The 27,040-nt window shown below is 39.5% G+C and overlaps 1 protein-coding gene across 9 annotated transcripts in view; it reads left to right on the forward strand.

Annotated features, from left to right (window-relative positions):
- The window catches only part of LOC132611224 (uncharacterized), a 28,607-nt gene extending 17,685 nt beyond the window's left edge, over positions 1 to 10,922 (forward strand). For 3 of the 9 annotated variants that reach the window (XM_060325636.1, XM_060325637.1, XM_060325644.1), the window contains 9 exons: positions 1,977 to 2,193; positions 2,359 to 2,562; positions 3,285 to 3,401; positions 3,667 to 3,909; positions 4,678 to 4,882; positions 5,466 to 5,671; positions 8,230 to 8,381; positions 9,289 to 9,553; positions 10,191 to 10,922. In XM_060325636.1, the coding sequence (XP_060181619.1) occupies positions 1,977 to 2,193; positions 2,359 to 2,562; positions 3,285 to 3,401; positions 3,667 to 3,909; positions 4,678 to 4,882; positions 5,466 to 5,671; positions 8,230 to 8,381; positions 9,289 to 9,553; positions 10,191 to 10,454 (1,873 nt within the window). In that variant the 3' untranslated portion in view covers positions 10,455 to 10,922. The other 6 variants (XM_060325638.1, XM_060325643.1, XM_060325639.1 and 3 more) reach the window with 6 other exon arrangements.
- The last annotated feature ends 16,118 nt before the right edge of the window (positions 10,923 to 27,040 follow it).

The following is a 27,040-nucleotide window of genomic DNA, read 5'->3' on the forward strand; positions in this document are numbered from 1 at the left end:
GAGAGGTCTAAGTGATTTGCCGAAGATTTATCGAAAGTAAGCAACTTGTCTAGTTTGTAAGAAGTCCTCTTGCTTCAGTTAGAAGCTAATTTTGGTTCATTTAGCTCCTAAAAAACATAAAATATGAGCGTTATGTGATTCGAAGATATTGTAATATGTCTAGATCATAGACCGGCATAGAAAATAAAGAGATCTCTTTATTTGCTAAATCTCTTGAAGAAAGAAAAAATTCCACTTTGTAGTTTTTATAGATAGCTGAATTGATTTATTAAAAGCTCAAATACCAACACTGGAAATTTTTGGTACCATCTTGGTCCATCATCAAAGAAATAATTTTTTATTTTAAAACCGTCCTACTAATGTATGTAAATGCTCATTTTTTACAATATATAAAAGAAGAGAATACATAAAGTCTCCCCTGAACTAGTACTTAAATTTCAAAAAGACACTTAAACTTTGCAAGGGTCCTATCACCCCCTGGAACAACTCCAAACTTATATCATTAAAAGATGATTTTTTTGAGAAATCTTTCAATTAAATGTATATCTTTTTCTTTTCACCTTTTGTTTTACTTTTTCACCTTTTTCTCTTTTATTTCTCCCTTCTTCTTCATCACTAGGCTGATGTTTGATTTTCCAGAGGAGAAGATGAAAAAGTAATTAAAACGCAAGAAAACAAAGAAGGCCGATTTGAAGATCATTGAACCACTATAAATCTACTATGAGACCATTTTCACAATTCTTGTGTGGATATGGAATCAACACTATATCTGAAATCTCCACTTCATTCTCACTAAATTTTGTAAAGTATTCTTATTTTCAACAAGTTTATGCTATATGTATATGTTGGTGTGTATTTTTTTTAAATGAGGGATTAGCAGCAGCGATATGGTGGTCTCTAATGGACTTACTGATGAAAAGTGGGAGAAAGCAATGATTTTGATTGTGAAGCTTTTAGGTAAAGTTGTGACTGCTAATTTCGAAAATGGAGTTAAGCTCTGTTTTTTCTAGATTTTTGCTGGGTATTGATGAAGGATGAACTTTAATGGAGTTAGGAATTTTTTTTCTTCTGATTTCTGGGTTTTTGTCCTTTGTTCTAGGTGGAGATGGGGGTGTTGTTTATACAGTAAATGGAAGGAAGAGCAAACTGTCAGCCTCTATTTTTCCGATGGAGAGGGAGATGGTCACTAATTTCCATATCTGAAGCTATGTTCCACCATTTTTGATTTGGTGAAGAAGGTTAAGGGATAGGGGAGAAGGAGGTGGGGACGGGCGTGGGGGTCCTTCTCTTTTTAATTTATAAAAAATAGTCATTTTTCGTCTACATTCTTTCTTCAAACTGGGATTGATTGAGAAAGGAGGTAATAGTATTAGTTCGGAGTTGTTCAGGGGGATAATAGGACCCCCCGCAAAGTTTAAGTGTCTTTTTGAAATTTAGGTGCTAGTTTAGGGGGACTTTATGTGTTTTCTCTATGAAAGAATAAGTAGATTGTAGCTTTTTGAGCATGAAGTGGGTCTTGTCCGTTTTCTGTTCAAAGATGCCGTTGATCATACTATGGACATATATACTGTTCGTGACTTCACAATACTTCTTTTTGCTCCTTTCTAGAATTTTCTTGCGGTGGAGAATATGAGCATAGCAAGCTAGAATTCCACCATGGACAACCATATGCTACAGGAGCCTGTTTCCCCCTTCCCTTCTCGTTCATTTTCTTTGTGCTTCTCTGCTCTTCTTTTTGCCCATTTTTGGTTCTTTTCTTTGAGGAGGAGAACCTGTTAGAGGATCTCACAAAAAGAATCAGATCTTTTCTCTTTATTAAAAGAATCATAAAGAAATCAGCCTTCCTTTGTTCCTTTAAGCATTCCTTGTTTACAAATGTGTCCTTAAAATTTTTATCTGAGAAGGTTGAAATGCCAATCTCTTTGTTACTAATCATTTTGCTAATAGTGTACTTCCTTACATTGTTGTAACTACAGTTTCCGCAGCATAACTGCTTTGAAGATTTATATTCAGAGTAGTCTAGATTCACTGGAAAGTTCGAGGGAATCTTTACTTGTTAAGCTTTTGGAAATTGACCAGACAATGGGCAACCCTAGGAAGGAGGATATTGCCCGTGTTAGATACTGTCCAAAATGCTATGCTGATGCTGAAGGGGTATTATGTGTTCACTGTGAACTAAATGACTTGTTCCAGGTCTGATTTTCTAGTTTCTTCTTCTTTCTTTTTTTGACGACTGAAGTTATCCCATAAGGTATCTAAATATTGGGATGCATACTCTATTCTGAGATTTTCCTCCCATTACCTCTCTCCGGGTTAATGTGGTGTAGTAATGTTATGCGGTTGTTGTACTTTCTCCAGGTTTATGAAGCCAGACTCTTTCGTCTTAACAAAGGGAAGAGTGGAGAGATGATTACATCTGCTGAGGAGGCTGTAGATCTGCAGAAAAAGAAGTCTGCACTGAATCGTTTCTATACAACTTTAGCCCGAACAGACATGAATTCAGGTTCAGCTACCACCGAATATGAAGATTCTGGAAAGAAGAGGGACTTAGAGAACATTATGGTGCGTAATGATTATATCTTGCTTATTCGGAAAAAAAATGATTGTTTTCACTTCGTTAACGGAACTGCAGCCTTTGCGCTTTTCACTGTGTCAGTCTAGTCCTTAGACTGCCAAAGAACTGGAAGAAGTTAGAAGTTCTTTTCAATTTTGTCAGATTCTGGTGTTCATAGGAGTATAGGATTGCTTGAGCCAATGACTGGAAGAAGCTACTGTTATATCCAATTATTAAATGTGGTTATAAGTGCTCTAATGAAGGCAACCGGCTCTGATTATTTGCTGCTGTTAATTCCCCTTTCGCTTTCTCTGTGAGACTGCTGTTAATGGTGCTAAGCCTGAATGGTTTTTCCTTTTTTTTTAAAAAAAAAAAAAAAAAATCTTTTATGGCTTTCCTGAACCTCTCCCATCCAACATACATCAAGTTCACGTATTTGATGAAGATAGATGCGGCGACAGAGCTGCAAGAAAACATAGTTAATCTTATGACGTCAAGTTAAATGTGTCTCATCTTCTACAGAGTCTGAACTTACATTTGCAAATTGTGTTCCCCAATATCACATATACTAGAAAACTTGTGTATCTTTTGATTGGAAATTTCAGATTTGAGCGTAAGTTAGGTATTATCTCTCTATCTTTGGTTGTCTAATTACTGTCATCGGTCAGGATAAGACCTGCATAATTTAAGCTTTGATGTATGCAATCTTTAATGATTGTGCATTTAGTAGGTGTCCAAAGCTCCATCTGATTTGGAAGTAGTGTTGGGCCTTATCAAGAGCAATTCCAGGGGCCTGTTAGATGCTGAAGGTGTATTGGCAGCCAGAAAGCAGCTGCAGCTTCTTGAGGTATCTCTGAATAAAAGCCTTTGTCAGTAGTTGAAATTTTTATCTGCTTTGCCTTCGCAGATCTTTCCCATTCTTAAAAGAAGGGAGGTTTTCTATTTATGTGCACCTCTCGCCCAGTGGGAAGTAATGAGGCTGGTCTCCCCCCCCCCCTGAATGATAATGGTCTATTAAAGTCTGTTCAAGACTGCCCTCACAACCAGCATCTTGACGACATGAATACATGTGTATCTTTATGTAAGGTAGTTCATTCTATAGTTCTTTGTAGGGTATGCGAAAGGAGTATGTGCAAGCAAGAATCCTGGCAACAGCTCAAGCGCATGTTTTACGTGCTCATGATGAGATTATGATGGCAACTTCTCGACTACGCTTAAAAGAAGATGAGAATGACAAATCTATTGATGCCTTGGATCTGGGAGAATTAGATGCAGCCAGTGCTGAATGGTCTAGCGAAAAGTTTTTCTTTTTATCTTCTTTATCAAGAATAAAGGGGCAGCTTCGCTACTTGAAGGTAAAAACAGAAGGTTCAAAGTTTTCCAGTGTTATGAAATTCAGTAGTATCTGGATGTGAATTTATATTCGCTTCAGTAATAGACATTACTAGAACTCGATATTTTGCAATAAACCAATATGGTCTATGAACAAATCCTGGTCAGTTTGTTGTCTACCTTAGTTGTATATTGAAACACATCCATAGAGATAATATTTACATCATTTCTTATGCAATAAGTCCAAGAAGTAATTAAGAAATTATCCAAAATACGACCCGGAACCATAGTTTGCAGGAGTTGCGAAACTAAGTCTTAAGACTATGGGTCATATGTTAGTAAGGTGACAAGTCTAGCTTCATTTCTCTTAATTCCAAAGAATATGTTTGATGCTCCTGATGTTGGCATGGTTTTCTGTTCATATATGGTCCTGAGATGCAAGCCTGAAAAAGAAAAGGTGAAAAACACTTGAGTCTATGTTTGTGCTTGTATTTCCTTTGGCTTGTGGAACAGGTTTTTTTAATTCTTCTTTTTCCCCCTATTTTCGCTTTTTAAATTTTAGAGGTGGGTACATCCATTTTCCATCATTACTTGCTCTTTTCTCAGAAGTACAAAGAGAAAGCCAAGTTATTGGTGAAATTTGGATGTCTAGTTGTTTGACACCAGAATCATATAAAGCGGCATTGCCTATTTATGTTTTTAAGTTTACAAGCAACTTCTTATTATCTGTGTTAGCATTTTTCGAACTTAGTTTGAGTGTTCACATTCCTATGGGATGTTCTCTTTCACAGGGTTTGGTACAATCCAAACAAACTAACCATCTTGCAAGTACTGAAAATTCGACTATAGCTGAAGCCAAAATTGTCTCAGCGGCTCATGCAGAAGAAGAAAAAGAATACCAAGCTACTATTGAGGAAGATACATGCCCTGTTTGTCAAGAGAAGCTCAATAATCAACAGATGGTGTTCCAATGTGGGCATGTCATCTGTTGTAAATGTAAGTTTCTCGTGACCTTGTATCCCCCTTTCTGCTTCAAGTCATTGTAATTCTGAATGTACTATTTATATTACCTCTTGGTTTTATCTGAACGGCTCGCTGCCTACTTAGTTACATTTTTTGTTTTGATCCCAGTGCAGAGCTAGAAATCCTGACCATTTACATGCTTTGGATGTGGGACGCTATCACAAGTATACGTCTATTTACACATGTGGCTATATCTAATCCACTATCTAATTTTACAGCTGATATGCCCATCTTATCTGCACATTTCTTGTACTTCACATTCGTGTCAAGAATTTTATTACTAATATCTGTTTTTCTCTGTGTGCTTTTTTGTTTTTATTTTGAGTGCCCCTAAAATTGAGGGGTTTCTGGGTTGCAGGAAAAGAAAGAAGGATAACCTTCATTTCTCTATGGACAACGTTTGAGTTAACCACAGCTTGGGCAAACTATTTTTTTGTGGGGTCATAAAAAGTTATGCATGTAGCTTTAACTTGAATAAGCGCTCTGAATATTTGTCTATTATGTGAGGAATGCTAAAGGTGATACTATGCTCTAACTTTGATCGTTGTCATTGCAGGTTTGTTTGCAATGACTGAAAAGAGATTAGCCCTTCAAGGGAAGCCTCACGTTAACTGGTTAATGTGCCCAACTTGTAGACAGCATACTGACTGCAGAAATATTGCTTATGCTGTTGACCGACAGAATAAGTCATATCCATCTTCTTCTATAGTCTCTGAGAATTCTGAAGCTTCTACAAATGTCCAAGGTTCATATAGTACAAAGGTATTCCTTACTTTTGTACTTAAGATTTGAATTCAATCATTTATCATTGAATTATACTTTCCTAGCAACTTCCTGTGTAGCTAACTTATAGCTTGTTTGGTAAAGCTTCTTGGAGGCTAAAAACACCCTTTTTGGAAAAAACACTCATTTTTAGATTTAAGGTGTTTGTCCAACAAAAAATGTCCTTTTGAGCAGCAACAGAAGCAGTTTTCAGCTGTTGAGAAGAAGCTACAAATTTCTGCTTTTTCCAAGAAGCAGAAATTTAATTTTCAAGAAAAAAAATCCTATGCTAAATTTACATTTATAATACATATATCTTTCAATTAAATACACTCTCTTTTTTCCTTTTTTCTTTATTTCTACCATGTCTTTTTCCTTTTTTCCATATCTCTCTTCCCCTCTTCCTCTTTGGAATAGTCCGTCAACTTTAAATACAAGTTTTCTATCTTTTGTCTACCGTCTCTTTCCTCAACATCATCGCCATAAAAGATACGAGTTAATAATTTTCTCATAACTTAGAAGTTTTTCATGATAAATATTTTAAATAATTTCTCTGTTTAAATAATCCAAATTGTAAAACGTGCCTAAATATTTGTCTTTTTCGTAATGTAACACTCAAAAACACTATTTGAAATGATTGGACAATACAATCTGCTTTTCAAGTACTGGGACAAAAAACACTTCTCAAACGAATTGGCCAAATACAAATGGCTTCTCCAAAAGCACTTTTCTAAAAAGTTATTCTGACAGAAGTGCTTCTCAAAATAAGAAGTTTTTGGCAGCTTGGCGAAACAGGTTCTTAGTCTGAATACGCCACAATCTCAAGCTTCTTGAGGTCGGTTGTATGAATCTTCAATATCATAAATGTGTTGTTTAGGTATATAATTTTTCAATACACATACTTAAGGATTATCTACCACTAGGTGTTCTCTAATAAACTCCAATGGCTGTTTCGCTGATATATTAAGGGTGTCATAGTAAGCACTAGTCATTTAGTTGGTATCACTTATATGGATTTTTAACTTCCATTGGGTTCTATCTGTCACTAGATCTGCCTGGGTTCTGATTTTGTGATAAATTCTTTCCATCGTGATTTTAGGTCTTCCTTTCCATTTTTAACACTCTCAAGGATCACGTTTTCATGTCTAAAAGTGCATCTGGAGGTCTATGTAACACATGACTAAGCCATCTCAAGCGACATTTTCTCATTCTATCCTCTAAATCCATTACTTGTACCGTCTGATATATGTGATCATTTCTGATCTTATCTATATCTTGTATGATCGCACGTCCATCTTAACATTCGCATATCTGAGACACTGATTTGCGAATATGTGGGGCTTTATAGGCCCAACATTCCTCCCATACATCATTGTGGGCCTTAAAGTCGATCTATAGAACTTGCTTTCTTTTTGGTAGATATCTTCCTGTCACATAACACTCTCGTGGCCCTTCTCCATTTCAACTACTTTACTTTAATCCTATGCGTAACATCTTCACCAATCATTCCATTTTCCTTGGACATTGAGCCTAGATATCTAAATTATTTACATTTAAGCACCTCAATTCCGTCTAATATTTCACCTCAACTTCACTCCTATCTCGCTAACAAAACTTGCAATGCATCTATTCTGTCTTACTCCTACTTATCCTAAATTCAGTACTTTCTAAAGTGCTTCTTCATGGTTCCAACTTTTGATTGACACCCTCACTAGCTTCATCGATTAACTCAGATTAACTCATATTGTCTGCATAGAGCCTGTGCGATGGTATCTTATCTTGGTATACTGTTGTTTAGCTCATCCATAACAAGGGTAAATAGGTGCGGGCTTAGTCTGAATATTGCATAATCAATAGTAGAATATTCAAATAAATTATTTTATTAAATTTGATAAATAAATAATAAAGATAATGATTTGAAATGGGAAGACTGAAGAACGGAAGTTGTGAAAATTTCAAATCAAATAATATAGAATAATATAATCTATATCAGATTAGCTTGTTGGACGTGAAGTTCTTCCATTTAAGTTTATATCTATCACCTTGGAACAAAGAAGTACTTGCTAGACGGAGTCAACTTTCAAATGAAATACTAATATAGAATAACATAATCTATATCAAATAATAAAGATAATATAATCTATATCAGATTAGCTTGTTGGAGGAGAAGTTCTTCCATTTAGATTGTATCAATTACCTTGCAACAAAAAGAAGTACTTGCTAGACAGAGGCAACTTCCAAATTAAATAATAAATCTATATTAGATCAGATTATTTGAGGAGAAGCGTTTCCATTTAAGTTGTAAGCACCTTGAAACAAAAGGAAGTACTTTCTAGACAGAGAGTCAACTAATGTGTTATATGTCGTCGAATCATTGCATATTGTCACAGTTTTGATTAATTTTTACTTTTAATACATAATTGCTTAATGTAACTGCAAATTGATGACTTGAACTGAGTATGGAACTGGGTAATTCGTTTTAGGACAGCAGGAATTTGTGGATGTAAGAACAAAAATTCTAGTGCATTTTCAATTAATTGATGGATGTTGTATTCTAGATTGAAGCTGTTACCAGGAGAATTTTATGGATCACTTCCACAGATCCAGCAGCTAAGGTTCTTGTCTTTAGCAGTTGGAATGATGTGCTTGATGTATTAGAGCATGCGTTTGCAGCTAACAACATAACTTTTGTGCGGATGAAAGGAGGAAGGTAATAATTGGCTTGTAGTTAACCTTTTTTGGTTCTTTCTAAGTTCAAAAATAGCTTTTTTCCTAGGAACAAACGGGAACACTTATTCATGATTTTAGCAACCATGTGACTGAATTCATATATTCTTGCATTATGCCTAAAGTCTCCGTCTAAAGAAAATGGAATGTTTATGATAATAATACAGATCTTTGAGGATGCCTATCTAGCTCCGAAACCTAAAATGGCTAATCACTATCATACCTTGCATAAATAAATTTCAATTCAAAGAGGTCTCTGTATCTTGTGGAAAACCCCTTCAGGTTGTATCCTGATCTTTACGGTCCTATATACGTCAAGCATATAGCTGATTATTAGAGAAATATGTCACATGTCAATTGTATAAGGGTTCCAAAAACGTTTATAATGGTCTTATGCTAATCAACAATTGTTTAGAGTCTTGGTTGGAAGTTTGGATTCTTTCATATGGTATACAAGCCAAACTTTAGTAAGTCTATCTTTTTAAGTGAAAGTCCTCTCTTGCGCTATTTCTACATATTCTATCTCTTTAGGCTTCCATCTCTCAATTTAGCCCATCGAACCATTAACTCTGCTTTATGTCTTGCTTTTCTACTTCTTCATCCTCCTATATGTTAGCGAGCTCCATTATTTACACTATTGCTTGTCAATGGCATAGTTTGAATCAGCTCTCTTGTTATATCTTACTTATGATGTTACTGTGAATTTAAGCAGTGTCGGGCTTCGTACTGAAGCTAATAGTTGGAATGAAGTCACCGCATTCATAGTTCATTCCTAAAATCCGTGAAGGAAGCAGATCTTGATTTTTTGGTTAAACATTTCATGTTGCATGTCGTAGAGTGTGCTATGACACATTAGTTTCAAGTTTTAAACTAAAGTACTGCATTCACAGGAAATCACACGTTGCCATTAGCCAATTCAGAGGCCACGGCAGCAATGTCAAAGAAACTGGCAAGAGACATGTGGGCCAACCAGAAACTAGATCCATTCAAGTGTTGTTGCTCCTGATCCAGCATGGAGCCAATGGTCTCAATCTTCTGGAAGCCCAGCATGTTATACTTGTTGAACCGCTGCTGAATCCTGCAGCAGAGGCACAAGCCATTGGCAGAGTGCATCGAATTGGGCAAGCACATAAGACTCTTGTTCACCGTTTTATAGTATGTCTCTCTATCCAAACTTCATTATTAATTATTGAAATTGGCAGTCCGAACCTAACTCTGTGTGGTAACACTGTTATATCTAAAATTTGTGGTATGATGAACCAAAACTTGTAATATTGTTTTCTAGCTATGGTCTGAGCTGTCTGTCATTGAATCTCCTATAATTAGCAACATAAACCTTGAAAAACTAGGTCATTACTAGCATTATTGGATATCTACCCAGTCCTTGAAGCTGTTTGAGCATGAGCCACAACTAACCCTATTGTGTGGGGTTTTTCCTCTCTTTTTTTGTGGGGGGTTTGGGGTCCCGGGGGGGGGGGGGGGGGGGGAGGTATCATGGTAAAAAAATGTTGCTGCTCCATTTATGTGGAAAAAGTTGTGAAACCGAGAACTGCTGAAGTTACTGTGGGTGGAGACCTATTTCAGTCTTTTGATATGAATTTAAAGCTTATGTGTTGGCGAGATGACATAGTATCAATGTTTGTGCTAAGGATGCTTCCAGGGGTTCTTGTATTCTTGCAACTCCCTTCCCCATTGTTCATTTATTTGGATTACACCAATTGTTGCTACATATTATCCTGCACTGGGGTGATTCATTAGGATCTCTTTCTTCTTGCTATCTTTTTTATAATAGGTGAAAGACACAGTTGAGGAGAGCATATATAAGCTGAACAAGAGCAGGAATACTGGTTCATTTGTTAGTGGCAACCGAAAGAATCAAGATCAGCCCGTTTTGACGCTAAGAGATGTTGAATGCTTATTCAGGGTGGCACCTTCCACTGATGAAAAGGCAACTGGGAGCTTGACGCATTTTCCACCTTCTGTTGCTGCTGCTATAGCTGCTGAGAGGAGGCTTAGGGAACAATCATCTTGTCAAGAGCCACCGGAAAACTGTTGAATAAACAATTTTTTGCTGTTGAAGGAACAACTAGGATCTCATTCTAGGATCTCATTCCCATGGCATGATCCTATTTCATTCTTTTTTTATTTCACCTTTATTTCATGCAGAGGACCTGAATGAAGGATTCGTCGATTTATCATGCTATCCGCAGAAGCAGTGGAATGTCCATGAGAGAAGAGATTGTTGCTGCGAGCAAATTTCTAGTAGCAGCTTGCTTTATTCATAGTTATCTTGTCAGGGTGCATGCAGCCTTTTGTCGTGGGTTCATCTGAATCTAGTATTTTCGACTTGGAGCATAGATATATGTGAAAATTCCCTAAAATTTCAACAAATGCTATAACCTGAATCCATAAGTTCAAAAGTACAATGAGTTTAGTTTTAAAATTTAAAGGTCGAACTCATCAAGTTTATATTGGACCCGCCTCTATATGTTGTATATAACAGTTGCTATAACAGTTGCTGTGATTCTTTTGTACATTGGTGTAGAAACAAGGTATAAAGGTTGTTAGATTTGTTGTATACTTGTATATTTCTCTGCCAAGTGCTAACCATTGCTTAATGGATCCACAAGTCTATAGGGCACTGTTCTTTTCGTGCCGAATTCTTTTTTTCTCTCCGTAGTCCAAATGCGACGGCGAAGCCTCTCACATTTATGTTTTGTTTTCTCTTGTTTAACCATTTCTTTCCTAGACCTGTGAGAACTAAGGGGAGTTGGAAATGTGTACATCCTCAATCTTGAGAACAATGACGGCTTTTGGTGTACAAGAGAAGCAATACATCTATATTACTTTTAGTATGTATTCGAGTGGGGATAGTTGTTTATAGTTATTAGAAATTTGTTTGAATCAGAGTCAAATAAATAACGGCAAAGGGTCAAATATACCCCTCCTCCGTTAAAGTTGTTCAAGGTGGACATTCAATCCTACGTGGCACCGACATTTGATGCGGTGGATGCCACATGACATGGCACCTCAGCACCCCTAGCTCATTTTACCCGTCCCTTTTATTTGTTCTTCCACCCCTATAATTTCCTTTCCTTACACTATGAACAAAACCGAACTTCAAGTAAAATTGTAATTGGGATAAACTACAAGGGAGCTGAAGGGAATGCTGAAATCAAGAAATGACTTGTGCTGTTTCTAAAAGTGTCTGGTCTTGTATTTTGTCTCCGCTTAGTAAAAATTTAAAAAACTAATTTTAATTTGAAAAAAATTTGTTGGAAACTTTTTTTTATTGTGTACTTCTTCCGGTTCAAAATAAGTGTCCACTTAATTTTTCTCGCACCCCTTAAGGAAGCACCAACTCATAGCAAAAAAAAATACTTCCTCCATTTATTGTTACTTTTCCACTATAGTGGAAAAAAATCACTTTTACCTGTCCACTTTAGCATAAACACAATTTTATTTTTTCTGTTTTACCTTAACATTACCTATTCATTCCTCAATCATTTCCCAAGTTCTATATACATCATTAATATGGATATTATGGTCAAATATGTACTTTATTTACTGTTTTTTAAGGGGCGTGCAAAGTCAATTGTCTACAAGTAAAAGTGAACGGAGAGAGTAGGTATTTTGACTAAACTATCATTAATTGTAACACTCCGCAAATCCGGATCAGGTGTGAATATGTTAAATGAGTATTACTATGACATTTATCCATATGAAGTCTCATCGGGATGATTTTGGGTGGAAATAGTTGTTTTGAAATCAAGAAGGATAGTGAGGTGCATAAGATTTGATAGAATCGGCTAAGTTTTCGATAGGTTTGTCTTTCATCCTGATTTTGTGAAAATCCGTTGGGAATTTGAGAAAACTTAAAACATGAAGTTCTAGCTCTTTGAAATACCTTTTCAATGATATATAGTGAAGCACAAATGGAGATCTGTACAAAGAGTTATGCACATATTACTGAAGCGCACTCGGCAGGCCCCAAAGCGAGCTGGGAGCTTGCTGAGCGAGCCAAGGGGTACTTCGCCCCAAGCATATAAAAGCGACCCTTAGACGATTTTATGTCATTTTAGACATTCCAACTTCGTTCTAAAACCCTAAGCAACCGTTTTTCTCGTCTCCTCATCCTTCCACGTCAAGGTAAGATTGCTTTAACGATTCCTAAGTAATTCTAGTAGATTAGTAACATGATTCTTTAACCAAAACATAGGATTTCTAAGGTAAATCCTTCCCAAGAGCTCAAAAGCTAGGTTTTGGTGTTCTTCGTCAGAAAAGTAGTTAAGTTCATTAGATTGGAGCGATCACATGTATGTAAGGTTAACTCTCTATGTGTGGGAATGTTATTGATCTTCCCCACACCTCGTTTTTCATGATTACTACGAATTACATCAGAAATAGAGACTATGCCCTAGTTCATGAAAAGCTTCAGAACTTCTATCCTTGAGAATATAGTTTCATAGTTGTTGATGATTATCATTCTGAATATTGTGAACTCTGTACGTAATCAGTACAGACTAGTGTTTGATATTCCATGAGCCTCAGAAATGAAAATCCAGAGTGCTTATGAATGGTTAATACTCTAAATTCTATAAACAATCTGTGATTACATGTCTCATGATAGTAATGCCCAATATCCTTGGTAGAACAATAATATGAAGGTTCCTCAACTTATGATACTTCGTCAAAAAGGGTAGAAATATGATGAACCTATATGTTAAACACTTACATTATGATTTACATGATGATGAAATATGGTGACTATATAATTATAAACTCATGACAGGATTCACGAAATTTTATAGAGTTTAAGAGACGTAATTGTATCAATTGATAAGCATAAATTCAAGAACGCCTACAATAACATGAAAAATGATGTCTAGATATGCTTTTATGATACATTGCTTTCTAAGTTCATGAGTGTCGGTTGATTATCACCTTTATGTGTATACGCAAGTAGCTATAGCAGATAGCACATAGCACATACATAGTCTGGTAGTGGATGATGCCACCCGCCATGTCATGAAGTATGGTGCATGATGATATGATACATAGCCTGGTTGTGGATGTTGCTACCCATTATACTATGAACCATGGTGCATTGTTTGATATATAGCATGGCAGTGGATGATGTTGTCCGCTGTTATGAACCACAGTGCATTCTGATACATAGCTTGGTACTGGATAATGCTATCCACCATATTATGAACCATGGTGCATTGTTTGAGATATAGCCTCGTAGTGGGTGATGCTGCCAGCCATGTCATGACCCATATTGCATTGTTTGAGATATCTATTCTTTGAGCTAAAATGGATTACGAACCCTAGTATGGTTCTTTACAGAAACAGAGGTGACTCCCCCTATGTTAAACAAATTATTATGCTCAATGACACTTATGTCCAGTTATGTCTATGTTTCAGTTACTTTATTACTTCATGTCCTTATGTTATTGATTTGAGTTGTCCTTTCCCTCGTGCATCTCATTACGTTTATTCATTTAGTTGGTTTTACATACAAGTACAATTCAAATGTACTTACGTCCCTTTTTGTCCGGGGCCTGCAATTCACGACGCAGGTACTGATTTACAAGACGACGGGACTGCCCGCCAAGATTTCACACGTATCAGTTATTGGTGAGCCCCGCTTCATTCGGGGTGTTATCTTTATTTCATGTTCGTGTCATGTTAGACAGTAGACGCCCAGCCTTGTCCCGGCAAAAATTTAGCATTCAGATTCATGTTCAGAGGCTTCATAGACGAGAGTTGCAGTCAGTCAGTGTTTAGCAGGCTTTTTGTGTTAGCCATGTTGGCTAAAGCTTTATACTTTCAGACTTATCTCAGTATTTCTGCATTTATGATTATTCAATTAGACTTTTAGTAGATCAACATGTTATAAGTTTATATTCCGCATCCAGTATATACTACATGTTGATTCAGCTAGCCAGTTGGTTCACTCGGTCATATGTAGTCAGGCACCGAGTGTCATGTTACGCTCATGCCATGGTTCGGGGTGTGACATTAATTAATAAGGCTCTTTCCTATTTATAGCTTAGAGTAAATAAGGACAAATCTGGAAAAATAAAGTTAATTCCTTCTTATTATGTAAGTGGACACTTATTTTGAACCAAAAAGAGTATCAGTCATAAGTTTTAGCTTCTGCCTATAAAGCGGTACTTATGGTCAATCGAACAAGTTCACCACCCTAAATTATTTTGAACTTCTATCTTATAGATAAAACTAATTTATGTCCGAAACTTATGCCCGATGAAAAATAAAAAATTTGCCTAGCTAATTTTAAAAATGTTGTTAAGCGAGGTCAAAACAAGAGGCCATTTTTGAACTCAATCTGTATGGCTCGACTCGGCGCCCTCAGTCCTTGTTGTCACGAGAATAAAAATTTGCAAGTGCCACGTGGCAACACTTTGAGGCGCGTGCCCCTTCCAGCTATGGCCAGCATTTTCCTTCTTTCCACGTGACAATGTGAGTTTTGCCATATGGCACAACCCCATTTACTCCTCTAGCTACTGTATAAAATGAAAGAACTCTAATCTCAAGAAAATCATTGCTTTTTTTGTTTTTTGACACCCACAAAATTCTCCAAGAAAAAAAAATACCATGTCTTTGTTTGACTGCTATGGCATCTTTTCTCCCTCACGTAAAACCCTATTTCTTTTCTCCGCCTCCTCAATTTCTGATACCCAACTCTGCAAGAAATCAGTTAATATATAATGGGAAACAACATATATTGTCGAAATTGAAGTGTACAAAAGGGGGTTCAGTTTGGGAGATTGTTTCCCCTTAAAACAGTAACAATTAAATTTATACGTGGTTTATACGATATGTGGCTAGATTAGTAATTTACGTATAATAATAGTATGCACTAATAAACGATATATTGATGAATAAGAGAGAAGACAGCTTAAGAAACCGAAATATAGACTCTAAGAATTTGGTACGGTCTTTGAAAAAGCTTCTCTATCCCGAGCCAATCAGTAAGAAAGTTCTTATCTCTACTTTTCAGATTTCAAGTATGAATATCAATCAAAGACTAGCCCTAAAATGAAGGGGGTACACCCCTTTTTATAGCCAAAAAAAAAAATGGGCCTTAGTACAACCCAAAAAAGGCCTTTTAAGAAAACCCTAAAATGGATAAGACGGCTCCCCGTACGGATGTCAGAGACTCCGTACAGATGTTAGCACAAATCACAGAGCGGTTAGGCGACGTCTCACCTGGCTCGTAACGGATACTCCGAACCTGTGTAGAGTGTCTTCCTCTCAGGCTTGGATTCTCCGTGCCTATCAACATACCCTCGGTTTCTCACATTTAATTCGAATAACTCACAACTTTTTGGCCATCGTCCCCTTCAATCTTACCCGAGGCTAATGATCTCATTTTTCTTCGACCCTGTATCGGACAGTCGCGATATTTACTTCGTTTTTCAGCGGATGTGAATTGGTTCGATTGTTACCGTATACAGATAGTCCCCACACTTCTTGGATCCAAGTTTCACCGAAGTGACGGGAAGTGAAACAATAACCTCGGTGACTTCCTTAGAAAGCTTCCCTTTGAAAACTGGCGGGAAATGAGACGTCTCTTCATGTCACGTCTCTCTGACTTCAGACATGTATCTTCTCTTGGTTGGACGACCCTTCGGTAATCGCCTCAAATTTTATCTATAAAATTCTGATCATTTTCACTTTTCACCTCTTGATCGTTCACTCATCTTGCTCTGTTCTTTCCTCTTCTTAAATTTTCTTTCGAAATTCTGAGCCTTTGATATTTTTTCGGAGAAAACCCCATTCGAGGTCCCAAAATCTTCTCAGTTTCCTGGTAAATCTCCTTCAATCCTTCATCTTCTTCATCTCCAAATCTTCATATTTTTTATTTTCAAACCTTTATATCTTCACATTTTCCATCTTCATATCTTCATACTTCGATCTTCAAACCTTACAAAATGCCAACGAACACCAATTCTACTTCTAAAAATGTTCCTTCGGTTTTCTCTCTGAATATCGAGGTCGTCGCCAGCCTCGGGGTCGAAGCTCAAGCTAGATTTTTCGAACCTCAGGCCAAGGACATAATCCCGTCGAAATACAATTTCGATCATGAGTTCGTAGTCGAGACGACTGTAAAAAAGTCTGATCGAGGCTATGATGCTAGTAGTTACCCCTCATCGATCAAAGAGGCGCATCTCCACAAAGTCCGAACTGACTGCGGTTGGGGACAACCGCCCTATAAAGATCATTTCTCCCGACGATGATAAAGCAATCACCGACTTCAGAGAGGGGTACTCGTATATTGACACATACCCGTTCACTTTCAAGCTCGACCCTCCAATAGACCTGGTCATCCTTGAGATGTGCCGGACATATCAAGTGTGCCTCACTTAAATTAGTCCGAACGTTTGGAGGATCGTGGCCTGCCTTCACTTCCTGGCCAACAATGTGAATGCCAATTTCACCCTACACCATCTAATCTGGCTATACTACTCGAGGATCTTTCGTGGCGGAGTTATAAAGCTCGCCAAACGAGGGAGGAACCCTATTCTTTCCAACATCGATGAAAATTGAGATCGAGGCTGGTATGAGCATTTTGTTCGGGTTAGAACTGCGGATATCATACCGGAAGAGTTCATGCCTTTTCTCGAAAGGTGGAACGACAAACCTAAGTTTTCTAGAGCTTATTCCCTTTTTACGTGCTTTTGATCATTCCCCTAACTATTTCCGATGTTTCAGCCGTTGGATGGGTTCCGGAGGCGATACCTCACTTTCCTAAGTGGATCGAGAGTATCATAAGCCAAAATCCACACCAAGAGCGGACATGGAAAGATCTGTCCCACGAGAGGTAGACAACACAAAATCATGGTATCTTTATTTTTTCTTTGCTTCGCGTTGTTTTCTTCGGTCCAAATCCTTTCCGAGCTAACCCTTTGGATATTCAGGTTTGGGAAGAGGTTCTTCGACCCCTCGGCCCACACCAGTGGGTGAACCCTCCACGCTAGGTTTAGATTTCGATATTTCAGAATCGGCACAGCTTGTCGCCGAGGCTGAGAAGAATAAAAGGAAACCCAAGTCTTCCAAGGGTCATAAAAGGAAGAAAAGTTCGAAGGATGCAGAGGGTGCATCCGAAGTTCGAGGTTTGAGGGAGCACCCCGATGATGACGCTTAGGTCACGAGAATTAGTTCTGACCCCTCCATCGCTGATGCTACTGAGGGTGAGACGAATCCGGTAGAGGTTTCGGAAGAGAGCACCGTAGTTAATCTGATCGGCTTTGCCACAGGTGGGGGGGCTGAGACCCCTTTACAACCGGTAACAGAATTTATCCAAGCTCTGCTTTCTTTAAGGGCCGTTGAGATGATCGACGTTGCAGACGACACTTCCCCTGAGGAAGAGCCTATGGCAAAAAGGGCTAGACGGGCCGAAAAAACTTCACCTCCTCCTCCTACTCAATCCTCGGAGCAGGAGAGTTTTGATCACATATTTGCCGATAATCCTCCTGCAATAGCAGACGCCTCCGGGTTTGGACACCTCTCTATTCCACAAGTATCGAGAAGGGCTACATGGTTTACTGAGTCTGGCTCGAGGTCTCGACTTGTAGATGCTTTCCCAACTCCAAGTGTAGAGCCGAAGAGGACTAGGTCGACTAGAATCACAGTTTTTGAAGACTGCAACTTCCTGTCTCGCCCTATGGGGGTGGCCAGTTATCTTCGACCCCTTGTGTCGGAGTCTGAAAAGAGAAGATGACCGTACTCTCGTGGCAATGCCTTCTCAACGAGAGTATGCATGCCGGCAACCGGGTGAACATTTTTCTCCCTTTTTACCTTCCAACAAAGCTTTGACTTATTTAGTGTAATCTTCAATGTTTGCTGATTTCTAACTTTGTTTCCTTTTTTGCAGTCTATAGTGCTCGAGAATGAAGGTTTTCTTTGAGCTCAACATGAGATAGAGGATCTACGGGCCCAGTTGGATGCCCAAAGCCGAGAGACTGAGAAGTTCAAACTTCTCTTTCAGCAAAAAGAAGATCAGTTGAGCCAAATCGTCGGTCCTCCGACCCTCCAGACCGAACTTGAAGTGGCTAAGAAGGAGAACCTTCAGTTAAAAAATGAGCTTGAGGATTCGGTCCAAAAGAACAAAGTCCTGGAGGAGGACAATAAGCAGCTCAACCGGGGGAACTCCGAGAATATCACAAAGCTCGGTGAACTAGAGGCCACCATTGCTCAATTGAGGCAGGAATTGGACTCCATTAAGGGTGAGGCTGCGAACATGAAGGAGCAGTTTAGGCAGCTCGAGTCCAAAAGGTCCGTTGAGAAGGAAGCCTTGAAGGTTGCCCAAGAAAAATCCGAGAGTCTGGCCCGGGCCAATGAAAAACTCAAGAGCAAGCTCGAGGTTGCTATTCGGGAAAATGATGGACTTCAGACCGAGCTGGCAGCTTCTAACCATGTTCACAATACTCTGAGTGAAATGAGGGCCGAGTTGGAGGTCCAACTAAAAAAGGCACAGGACGATCTGGATGAAGCTCGTGACGAAGTTAAGGCTACCGAACCTCGGTCCATCCTTCGAGTAGAATATGAGAAGTGTAAATCTCGAAGGTCTACGCTTGAATCGGCTCAATGAGGTATTGTGGATATTTCTGCTCGGATTGCCAAGGCAAAGGAACTCGAGGATAAAGTCAAGAAAATACTCGATGATAGTTCCGAGGATGCCCCTGAAGAGTCTGGCTCTGGTGACTCGGGTTCTTCTTCGGCAAATTAAATAGGCTCAGAGGACCTTTGTATTTTGTTTCAATTTTTGTAATCTTTACAAGGACAGGCTCTGGTCCTTTATGATATAAAATTTGCTTAGGCTCTCTTTTGCCGTTATTTCTGGCCCTTTATGAGTTTTGGGCTCTACTTATACCGGTTCTTTTTCATCCGATATCTTAATGAGGGTTTGTCCACGGGAGCCTTTTTATGCTTTGTGAATTTGGACGTCTCTGAACCACTTCGGGCATATAAGCCGAGGTTTTTAATTACTCAGCCTTTTTTTGACTTTTTGAAGTCTTTGTAAATTGAGCTCGGTTAGTAACCTTGATGCCTTCGTCTATTTTGTGACGGTAGTCCCCAGTAGAGGGTAGCCCATGGGCCTTAACAATTAGTTGCTCTAGGTTACTTTCGTAAGAGAACATTTTGATGCGTATTTTCACCGAAGTATTTTTCTTCATATTTCAAATAATTGTCTCATGCAAGAAGCTAAGGACTTCATCCCACTCATTTTGCCTTTTTCCGTAGCAAAACTATCTGGACACGATTCATTTGATCGTTTGGCCCTTACAACGAATCCTAATGCAGAAGGTTCGATAAAAAATAAAAACAAAAAATGTTTCAACTTCGACTTCGACTTCACTTCTTACTTCGTTTCTTTGAGTTTTCTTCGATCCTGTCATTCTTGGCAAGGGTATCATAGTCCCCTAGTGTTTGTGTGTGAATCCTGAGCGGAGGAACACTATAGAAAAATTGACATTGTTGAATCTCCAGTCCCCAGCACTTAGCTGGTCTTCAAATCCCCGACACATAGCCTCGTTTTCTAATGAGAAAAGTAACATGTTGTATATTGTTGCCTCGTTAAACACCTTGTCGGAAAACCCACTTAGGGATAAAAATCGAGCTAAGAAAAAAAGAGCGCAACACGTGTTTTCAAACCTAATTCTACTTTCTTCGAATTTTGCTCCGGTTTGAACTTGTGAGGAAAAGGTGAGAATCACTGAAATTCCCAAAGGGTTAGTAGCTCGTACCTTAGAAATAATATTTTTTCAAGTGTGCCACATTCCAGTTGTTGTGCAACTGTTGGCCGTCTCCAGTTTCTATTTGATATAACCCTTTGTCGGTTATTCTGGTTATCTTATATGGTCCTTCCCAGTTCGGTCCCAATTTTCAATCATTGAGATTCTTAGTGTGCACGGTAATTTTTCGAAGCACTAAGTCCCCAACTTGCAAATGCCGAAGATTCATTCTTCGATTGTAATATCTCCCCATTCGTTGTTTTTGAGCTGCTAAACGGACCAATGCATTCTCCTAAAGTTCGTCTGCTAAATCAAGCTTCACATCCATAGCCTTTTCATTTGACTCGTTCGTCGCATACCGAAATATTAGGCTCGGTTCTCCAACTTCCATAGGAATTAAGGCTTCCACACCATAAACCAGAGAAAATGATATTTATCCAGTACTTGACTTCGATGTCGTTCTGTAGGCCCATAGTACCTCGGGCAAAACTTCCTTCCACTTATGCTTCGACGACTCTAGTCGTTTGCTTAGATTTTGAATTATGGGTTTATTTGTCGACTCCGCCTGTCCGTTTGCACTCGGGTGATACGGAGTCGACAAAATCTTCTTGATCTTCAATCCTTCGAGGAAGTCATTGACATTATTACCTGCGAACTGTCAACCATTGTCGCAAGTTATCTCGGAAGGAATGCCGAACCGACAAACGATGTGGTCTCAAATAAAGTTAATGACTTCCTTCTCTCTGACTTTCTCGAAGGCCTGCGCTTCAACCCACTTAGAAAAATAGTCAGTCATAAACAAAATGAATCGAGCCTTACCGGGAGGCCAGGGCAAAGGACCGACAATGTCCATTCCTCATTTCATGAATGGCCAAGGAGATAGAACCGGATGCAACAACTCCCTCGGTTGGTGAATTATCGGTGCATGCCTTTGGAATCCGTCGCATTTTCGGACAAAATTTTTCATGTCCTCCTCCATCCAGTTCCAGTAGTATCTTGCTCTGATTATCTTTCGGACCAAAGCTTCAACTCCCGAATGGTTGCTGCAAGTCCCTTCTGACTTCAAAAACACCGTTGACTTGGTTCACAACCAGAAGAGAGTTGCACTTTTCTTCGAGACCTCATCCCCTAAGCTTCGAGCCAATTTCAAACCTGCAATCAAAGCCTCATACTCGACTTCATTGTTAGTCAATTTTAAAGTCCTGATTGATTGCTGAATAATATCGCTTGTGGGGGCCTTAAGAACAATTCCCAGTTCGGGCCCTTTTACGTTCGATGCTCCGTCCGTGTACGGGGTCCAGGTCCCCGAGGTTAGCAAAAGTTCCTTTTTTTACCTCGGGAACCATTGCGGGTGTAAACTCCGCTACGAAGTCTGCTAAAAGTTGGGATTTAATAGCTGTTCTAGATTTAGATTCGATGTTATAACCACTTATTTCTACGACCCATTTCGTCAACCTTCCTCACAGCTCTGGTTTATGCATGATATTTTTTAATGGGTAAGTGGTTACTACGCAGATGGGGTGGCATTAGAAATAAGGTTTCAGTTTCCTAGAAGCACTTAGCAAAGCTAAAGCCAATTTTTCGAGGTGAGGATAATGTGTTTCAGCGTCCCCTAATGTTCTACTCACATAATAGATAGGGAATTGCATACATTCTTCTTCTCGGACTAAAACGTCGTTTATCGCGACCTGGATACTGCCAGATATAAGAATAGTTGTTCATCTATCTTCGGTGTGTGTAGCAAAGGTGGACTCGACAAGTATCGCTTTAAGCCTTCCGAAGATTTTTGACATTTCGGTGTCCATACGAAGTCATTCTTCTTCCTCAGCAGCGAAAAGAACTGGTGACTTTTATCCGAAGACGTTAAAATGAATCGGCTCAGAGCCGCTATCCTTCCGGTTAACCTTTGCACTGCCTTCACGTTGTTAACCACTTCGATGTCTTCAATGGCCTTAATTTTGTTCAGGTTGATTTCAATTCCCCGATTCAACACCATAAAACCCAAGAACTTACCCGATCTAACTCCAAAGGCATACTTTTTTGGGTTCAGCTTCATGTTGTATTTGCAAAGTATGTCAAAGGTTTCCTGCAAATGTTTCAAATGGTCCTCTGTTTCCAGGGACTTAACTAGCATGTCATCAATATAAACCTCCATTATTTTACCTATCTGTTCTTCGAACATTTGGTTAACTAGGCTTTGGTAGTTATAACGGTATTTTTTAATCTGAATGGCATTACATTATAGCAATAAGTCCCATATCTGGTTATAAAAAAAGTTTGCTCTTGATCCTCCGGGTCCATCAGAATCTAGTTATACCCGGAGTAGGCATCGAGAAAACTTAAGATCTCATGCCCGGCCATCGTATCGATCATTCGATCAATGTGAGGCATAAGGAATGAATCCTTCAGGCAAGCTTTGTTCAAGTCCATATAATCAATGCACATTCTGAATTTATTACCTTTCTTTGGCACGACAACGACATTAGCTAATCATTCCAGGTATTAACCTCCCGGATGAAACCTATTTTTAAAAGTTTTGTTACCTCTTCTTTGACGAAGGCATGCTTCACTTCGGCCATCGATCTCTTTTTCTGTTTCACCGGGATTTTTTTTTATCGAGGCTTCAATTATGCGTCGTTACCTCCGCTGGTACACCTGTCATATCTAAATGGGACCATGCAAAACAATCGGCGTTAGCTTGAAGAAATTCAATTAATTTATGCCGGAGCTCCGAGGTTAACCCCGTGCCCAGGTATACTTTTTTGTCCGGCAAGTGTACAAACAAGATAACATGTTCCAGCTCTTCTACGATAGACTTGGTTGTGTCCGAATCATCCGGTAGCACAAACGATCTGGGCACACCGAAGTCATCTTCTTTGAAGTTCAAGCTCATCTCTTTTTTTTCTTCACTTGAACTGACCGAGCCTCCATTCTGTAATTTCTATTTGGTGTCTTTGCCTTAGGTTGGTTCAGCAACCTTTAGGGACGGTTCCCTTTGAGTGGGGGGTGTTTCTTCGACTACGAACATCTCCCTCGCCGCTGGTTGCTCGCCACGGACCGTTTTTATCCTGTCTGAGGTTAGGAATCTCAACATTTGATGTAATGTTGAGGGTACTGCCCTCATGCAATGAATCCACGGTCTGCCGAGCAATGCGTTGTATTTCACCTCACCCTCCTTGACATAGAACAACGTTTGTTAAATAGTCTTAGTGATGTTTACCGGCAAAGAAATTTCCCCCTTAGTAGTTTAGCTAGCCATAATCCGCTGAGAACCCGAGCCGCCGGTATGATTTGATCCAACAGCCCGAATTGCTCTACAACTCTCCATCAGATAATATTGGCCGAACTACCTGGATCAATCAAAATACGTTTAACTTGAGATTTAAAAATAAAGATAGGAATTACCAAAGCATCATTGCGGGGCTGGATGATGCGTTCTACATCCTCATCGTTGAAGGAAATAGATCATTCAGGTACATAGTCCCTGGTTCATTTCTCTTGACCAACCGAAACTTTTGTCCTCTTCATCATCGAACCTCGTGGCATTTCTGTTCCTCCGATTATCATATTGATCACGTGTTGAGGCTCTATGGGCTCAACATGTTTGTGATTCTCCCTGCCTTTGTAACGTCCTTTGGCCCGGTCACTTAAGAATTCGCGAAGATGACCATTTTTTAATAACCGAGCTACCTTCTCTCTTAGTTGGCGACAGTCCTCGGTCCCATGACCATGAGTACCGTTATATTCACACATCATGCTTAGATCTCTTTGAGCTGGATTGGATCTTAGTGGTCTCAACCACCTCGCATCTTTGATATGGCCAATGGCCGAGACAAGATTTGTGGTGTTAATTTTGAAGTTGTACTCTGATAACCTCAGGTTGTCCCCATTGTTGACCGACCTGCTAGTATCACCTCTAAACAGCAAACCTCGACCGCTTGATCCACGATCAGCTCGCCTGTCACTCCTGCTCGAATGATGCCTGGGACCGTTCTTTCCCATATCCGACCTAAAGCTGGATTTCTCTAGTAGAGATAAGGTCAGTATCTATCCTTCGGCGACCTCATCTCCAGTTCGAAAGTCCTTCTTGACTTTTCAGAGTTCTTACTTTTGCCTATCGGACCTGGGGGAAGTTCAGGTTGATCATCCCGAATCTTGGATTTGTACCTGTTATGAACATCGGCCTAAGTCACTGCCTCGTACTTCAACAAGTTTTTCTTTAATTTAAACGAGGTCGTAGAGCTTCAAGGGGTGAGACCCTTGGTGAAGGCTTGGGCGGCCCATTCTTTCGGGACCGGACGGAGTTCCATTCGTTCCTTTTAGAACCTATTCACGAATTCTCGGAGTAATTCGTTATCTCTTTGGGTGATTTTTAAGATGTCCGCTTTCCTTACCTGAATCTTCTTGGCTCTAGCATTGACTTTGATAAACACATCTGCGAGCATCTCAAAAAGAGTAATGGAATGCTCAAGCCGATGGTCGTACCAGGTCAGTGCCTCTTTAGACAGCGTTTCACCGAACTTTTTTAGTAGCACTGATTCGATTTCATCTTCTTTAATGTCGTTGCCTTTTATGGCATAAGTATATGAAGTCATATGCTCCTGTGGGTCCTTCGTTCCATCATACTTTGGGATATCGGGCATTTTGAACCTCATTGTGATCTGCTTCGGGACCGCACTCGGAGGAAAAGGCCTTTGAATGTATCTCTTTGAGCCCGGTCCTTTCAAGATTGGAGGTGCCCCGAGGATCTGGTCCACTCGAGATTTGTACGTTTCTACCCTTTTCTCAGTAGATTCAACCCGTTTAGCCAATGCTTTGAGCCTTTTCAAGACCTCGACAGATGCACAGAACCCCGATCTGTTATCACTATCAACGACCCGATCTTCCTCTTGCCTTGGCTCGGTAGCCCGACTTGGCCCTACCGGTACTGTTCCGTTGTCTTTCTTTTGGAGCTGAGCTATAGCCACCTGTTGTTCCTGCAACATTTCAAATATCAAACGTAAGTTAACTTCCTCTACGGCATCATTTTTTTCGGGCTTGCGCCCGAGGCAAAGTCACTGAATTATTGCTATTTAAAGGATCTGTGACTGGAATCCCGACATTGTTCTGGTTAACGGTATTCTTGTTAAGGCCCTTGGTCGAGTTGACAGCATTTGGATCAGTTGGATCAGCGGGGGGAACGTTCTGATTTGGCAACCCGCTGTTGTCATTTTCGCCAATCAGTTCATTGTTGTTCACGTGCCCTGATTGACCGCTGCTTGCCATCTCAAAATTACCTGAATCACAAGCTTTCAAAGAACAAGTGAATAATCAACAAAGTACTTACTAATAGAATCAAAACTGTCATTGGTACTATAATCAGTCCCTCTCAGTCTGCCTTTGTGGAGGGAAGGAGCATAACTGATAATATTCTTTTTAGTCATGAACTGTTTAAGTGGTATAATAGGAAAGGGCTGTCTCCAAGATGTGTGATGAAAGTAGACCTAAGGAAAGCTTATGATTCTATAGAATGGTGTTTTTTAAAGAGCATGCTAGCTGAATTGGGGTTCCCTTACAAATTTATCATGTGGATAATGGAGTGCATATCTTCAGTTACTTATTCATTAGTGTTAAATGGGGGCCTGGCAAAACCTTTCCCTGGGAAGAGAGGAATTAGACAGGGTGACCCTATGTCACCCTATCTATTTGTTATAGCAATGGAATATCTCCAACGAGAACTGGATTTGTTGATCACTAACAAGCTCTTCAAGTTCCATCTCAGGTGCAAAAGGTTAGGGGTAATCCACATTTGCTTTGCAGATGACTTGTTAATGTTCTGCAAAGCTGACATTCCTTCTATCAAGCTAGTCCAGGAAGCTTTTCACAGGTTCTCAGCTGCCTCAGGTCTGTAAGCAAATGTGGACAAAAGCAGGTGTCAAGAATGATCTAAAGCAGGAAATACTAAATACTTTGGGGTTCACAGAAGGTTCTCTCCCATTTAAATATTTAGGGGTGCCCCTATCCTCTAAGAAGCTGTCTGTGGCACAATGTATGCCTTTGGTTGAAAGAATCACTGAAAGGATTAGGTGCTGGTCCACAAAACTATTGTCTTATGCCGGGAAAATCTAACTGATAAAATCAGTATTGTTTGGGGTCCAAACTTATTGGGCCCAAATCTTTATTTTTCCAAAAAGAATAATGAAGTTAGTTGAAGCTGTGTGCAGATCCTTCCTGTGGTCTGGGAAAGCAGAAATAACAAGGAAAGCATTGGTGTCCTGGGCCAAAATTTGCCTCCCTAAGGCAGCAGGGGGCCAAAATGTTATGAATATGGGTCTGTAGAATAGAGCAGCAGTAATCAAGCATTTATGGGCCCTTGCGAACAAGAAGGACTGTTTGTGAATAAGGTGGGTGCACAACTACTACTTGAAGAATGAGCTAGTGGAGACTTGCAACATCCCAAACAATGCTACATGGGTTGTTAGGAAGATTATTGAAACTAGAAAGTTCATACTTCAGTCTGCCTCACTCTAGGGGGATTTTACAGCTAGGCTTGCCTCAGTTGTCAAAGGAAGTAAATACTCCATCAAGAGCATGTATACCTCTTTACTTCCAATCCACCCTAAGGTTCCATGGAAGGCTCTTACACTCCAACCAAGCATACACCCGAGACATAAATTCACTATGTGGCTGGAAGTACCGAGAAGATTAGCAACAGTTGAGAGATTGTTGAAGATTGGCATTCATGTGCCCCCTAATTGTGTGTTCTGTAATCATCCTGAAGAATCATTTGACCACTTATTTTTTTCTTGCCCCATCACCAGGGCACTTTGGCAGAGACTACTAGTATGGATGGGCTTTCAGAGAAACATAGCAAATTGGCAAGAGGAACTGCAGTGGA

The sequence above is a fragment of the Lycium barbarum genome, chromosome 9 (assembly GCF_019175385.1).
Source record: "Lycium barbarum isolate Lr01 chromosome 9, ASM1917538v2, whole genome shotgun sequence".
NCBI lineage: Eukaryota > Viridiplantae > Streptophyta > Magnoliopsida > Solanales > Solanaceae > Lycium > Lycium barbarum.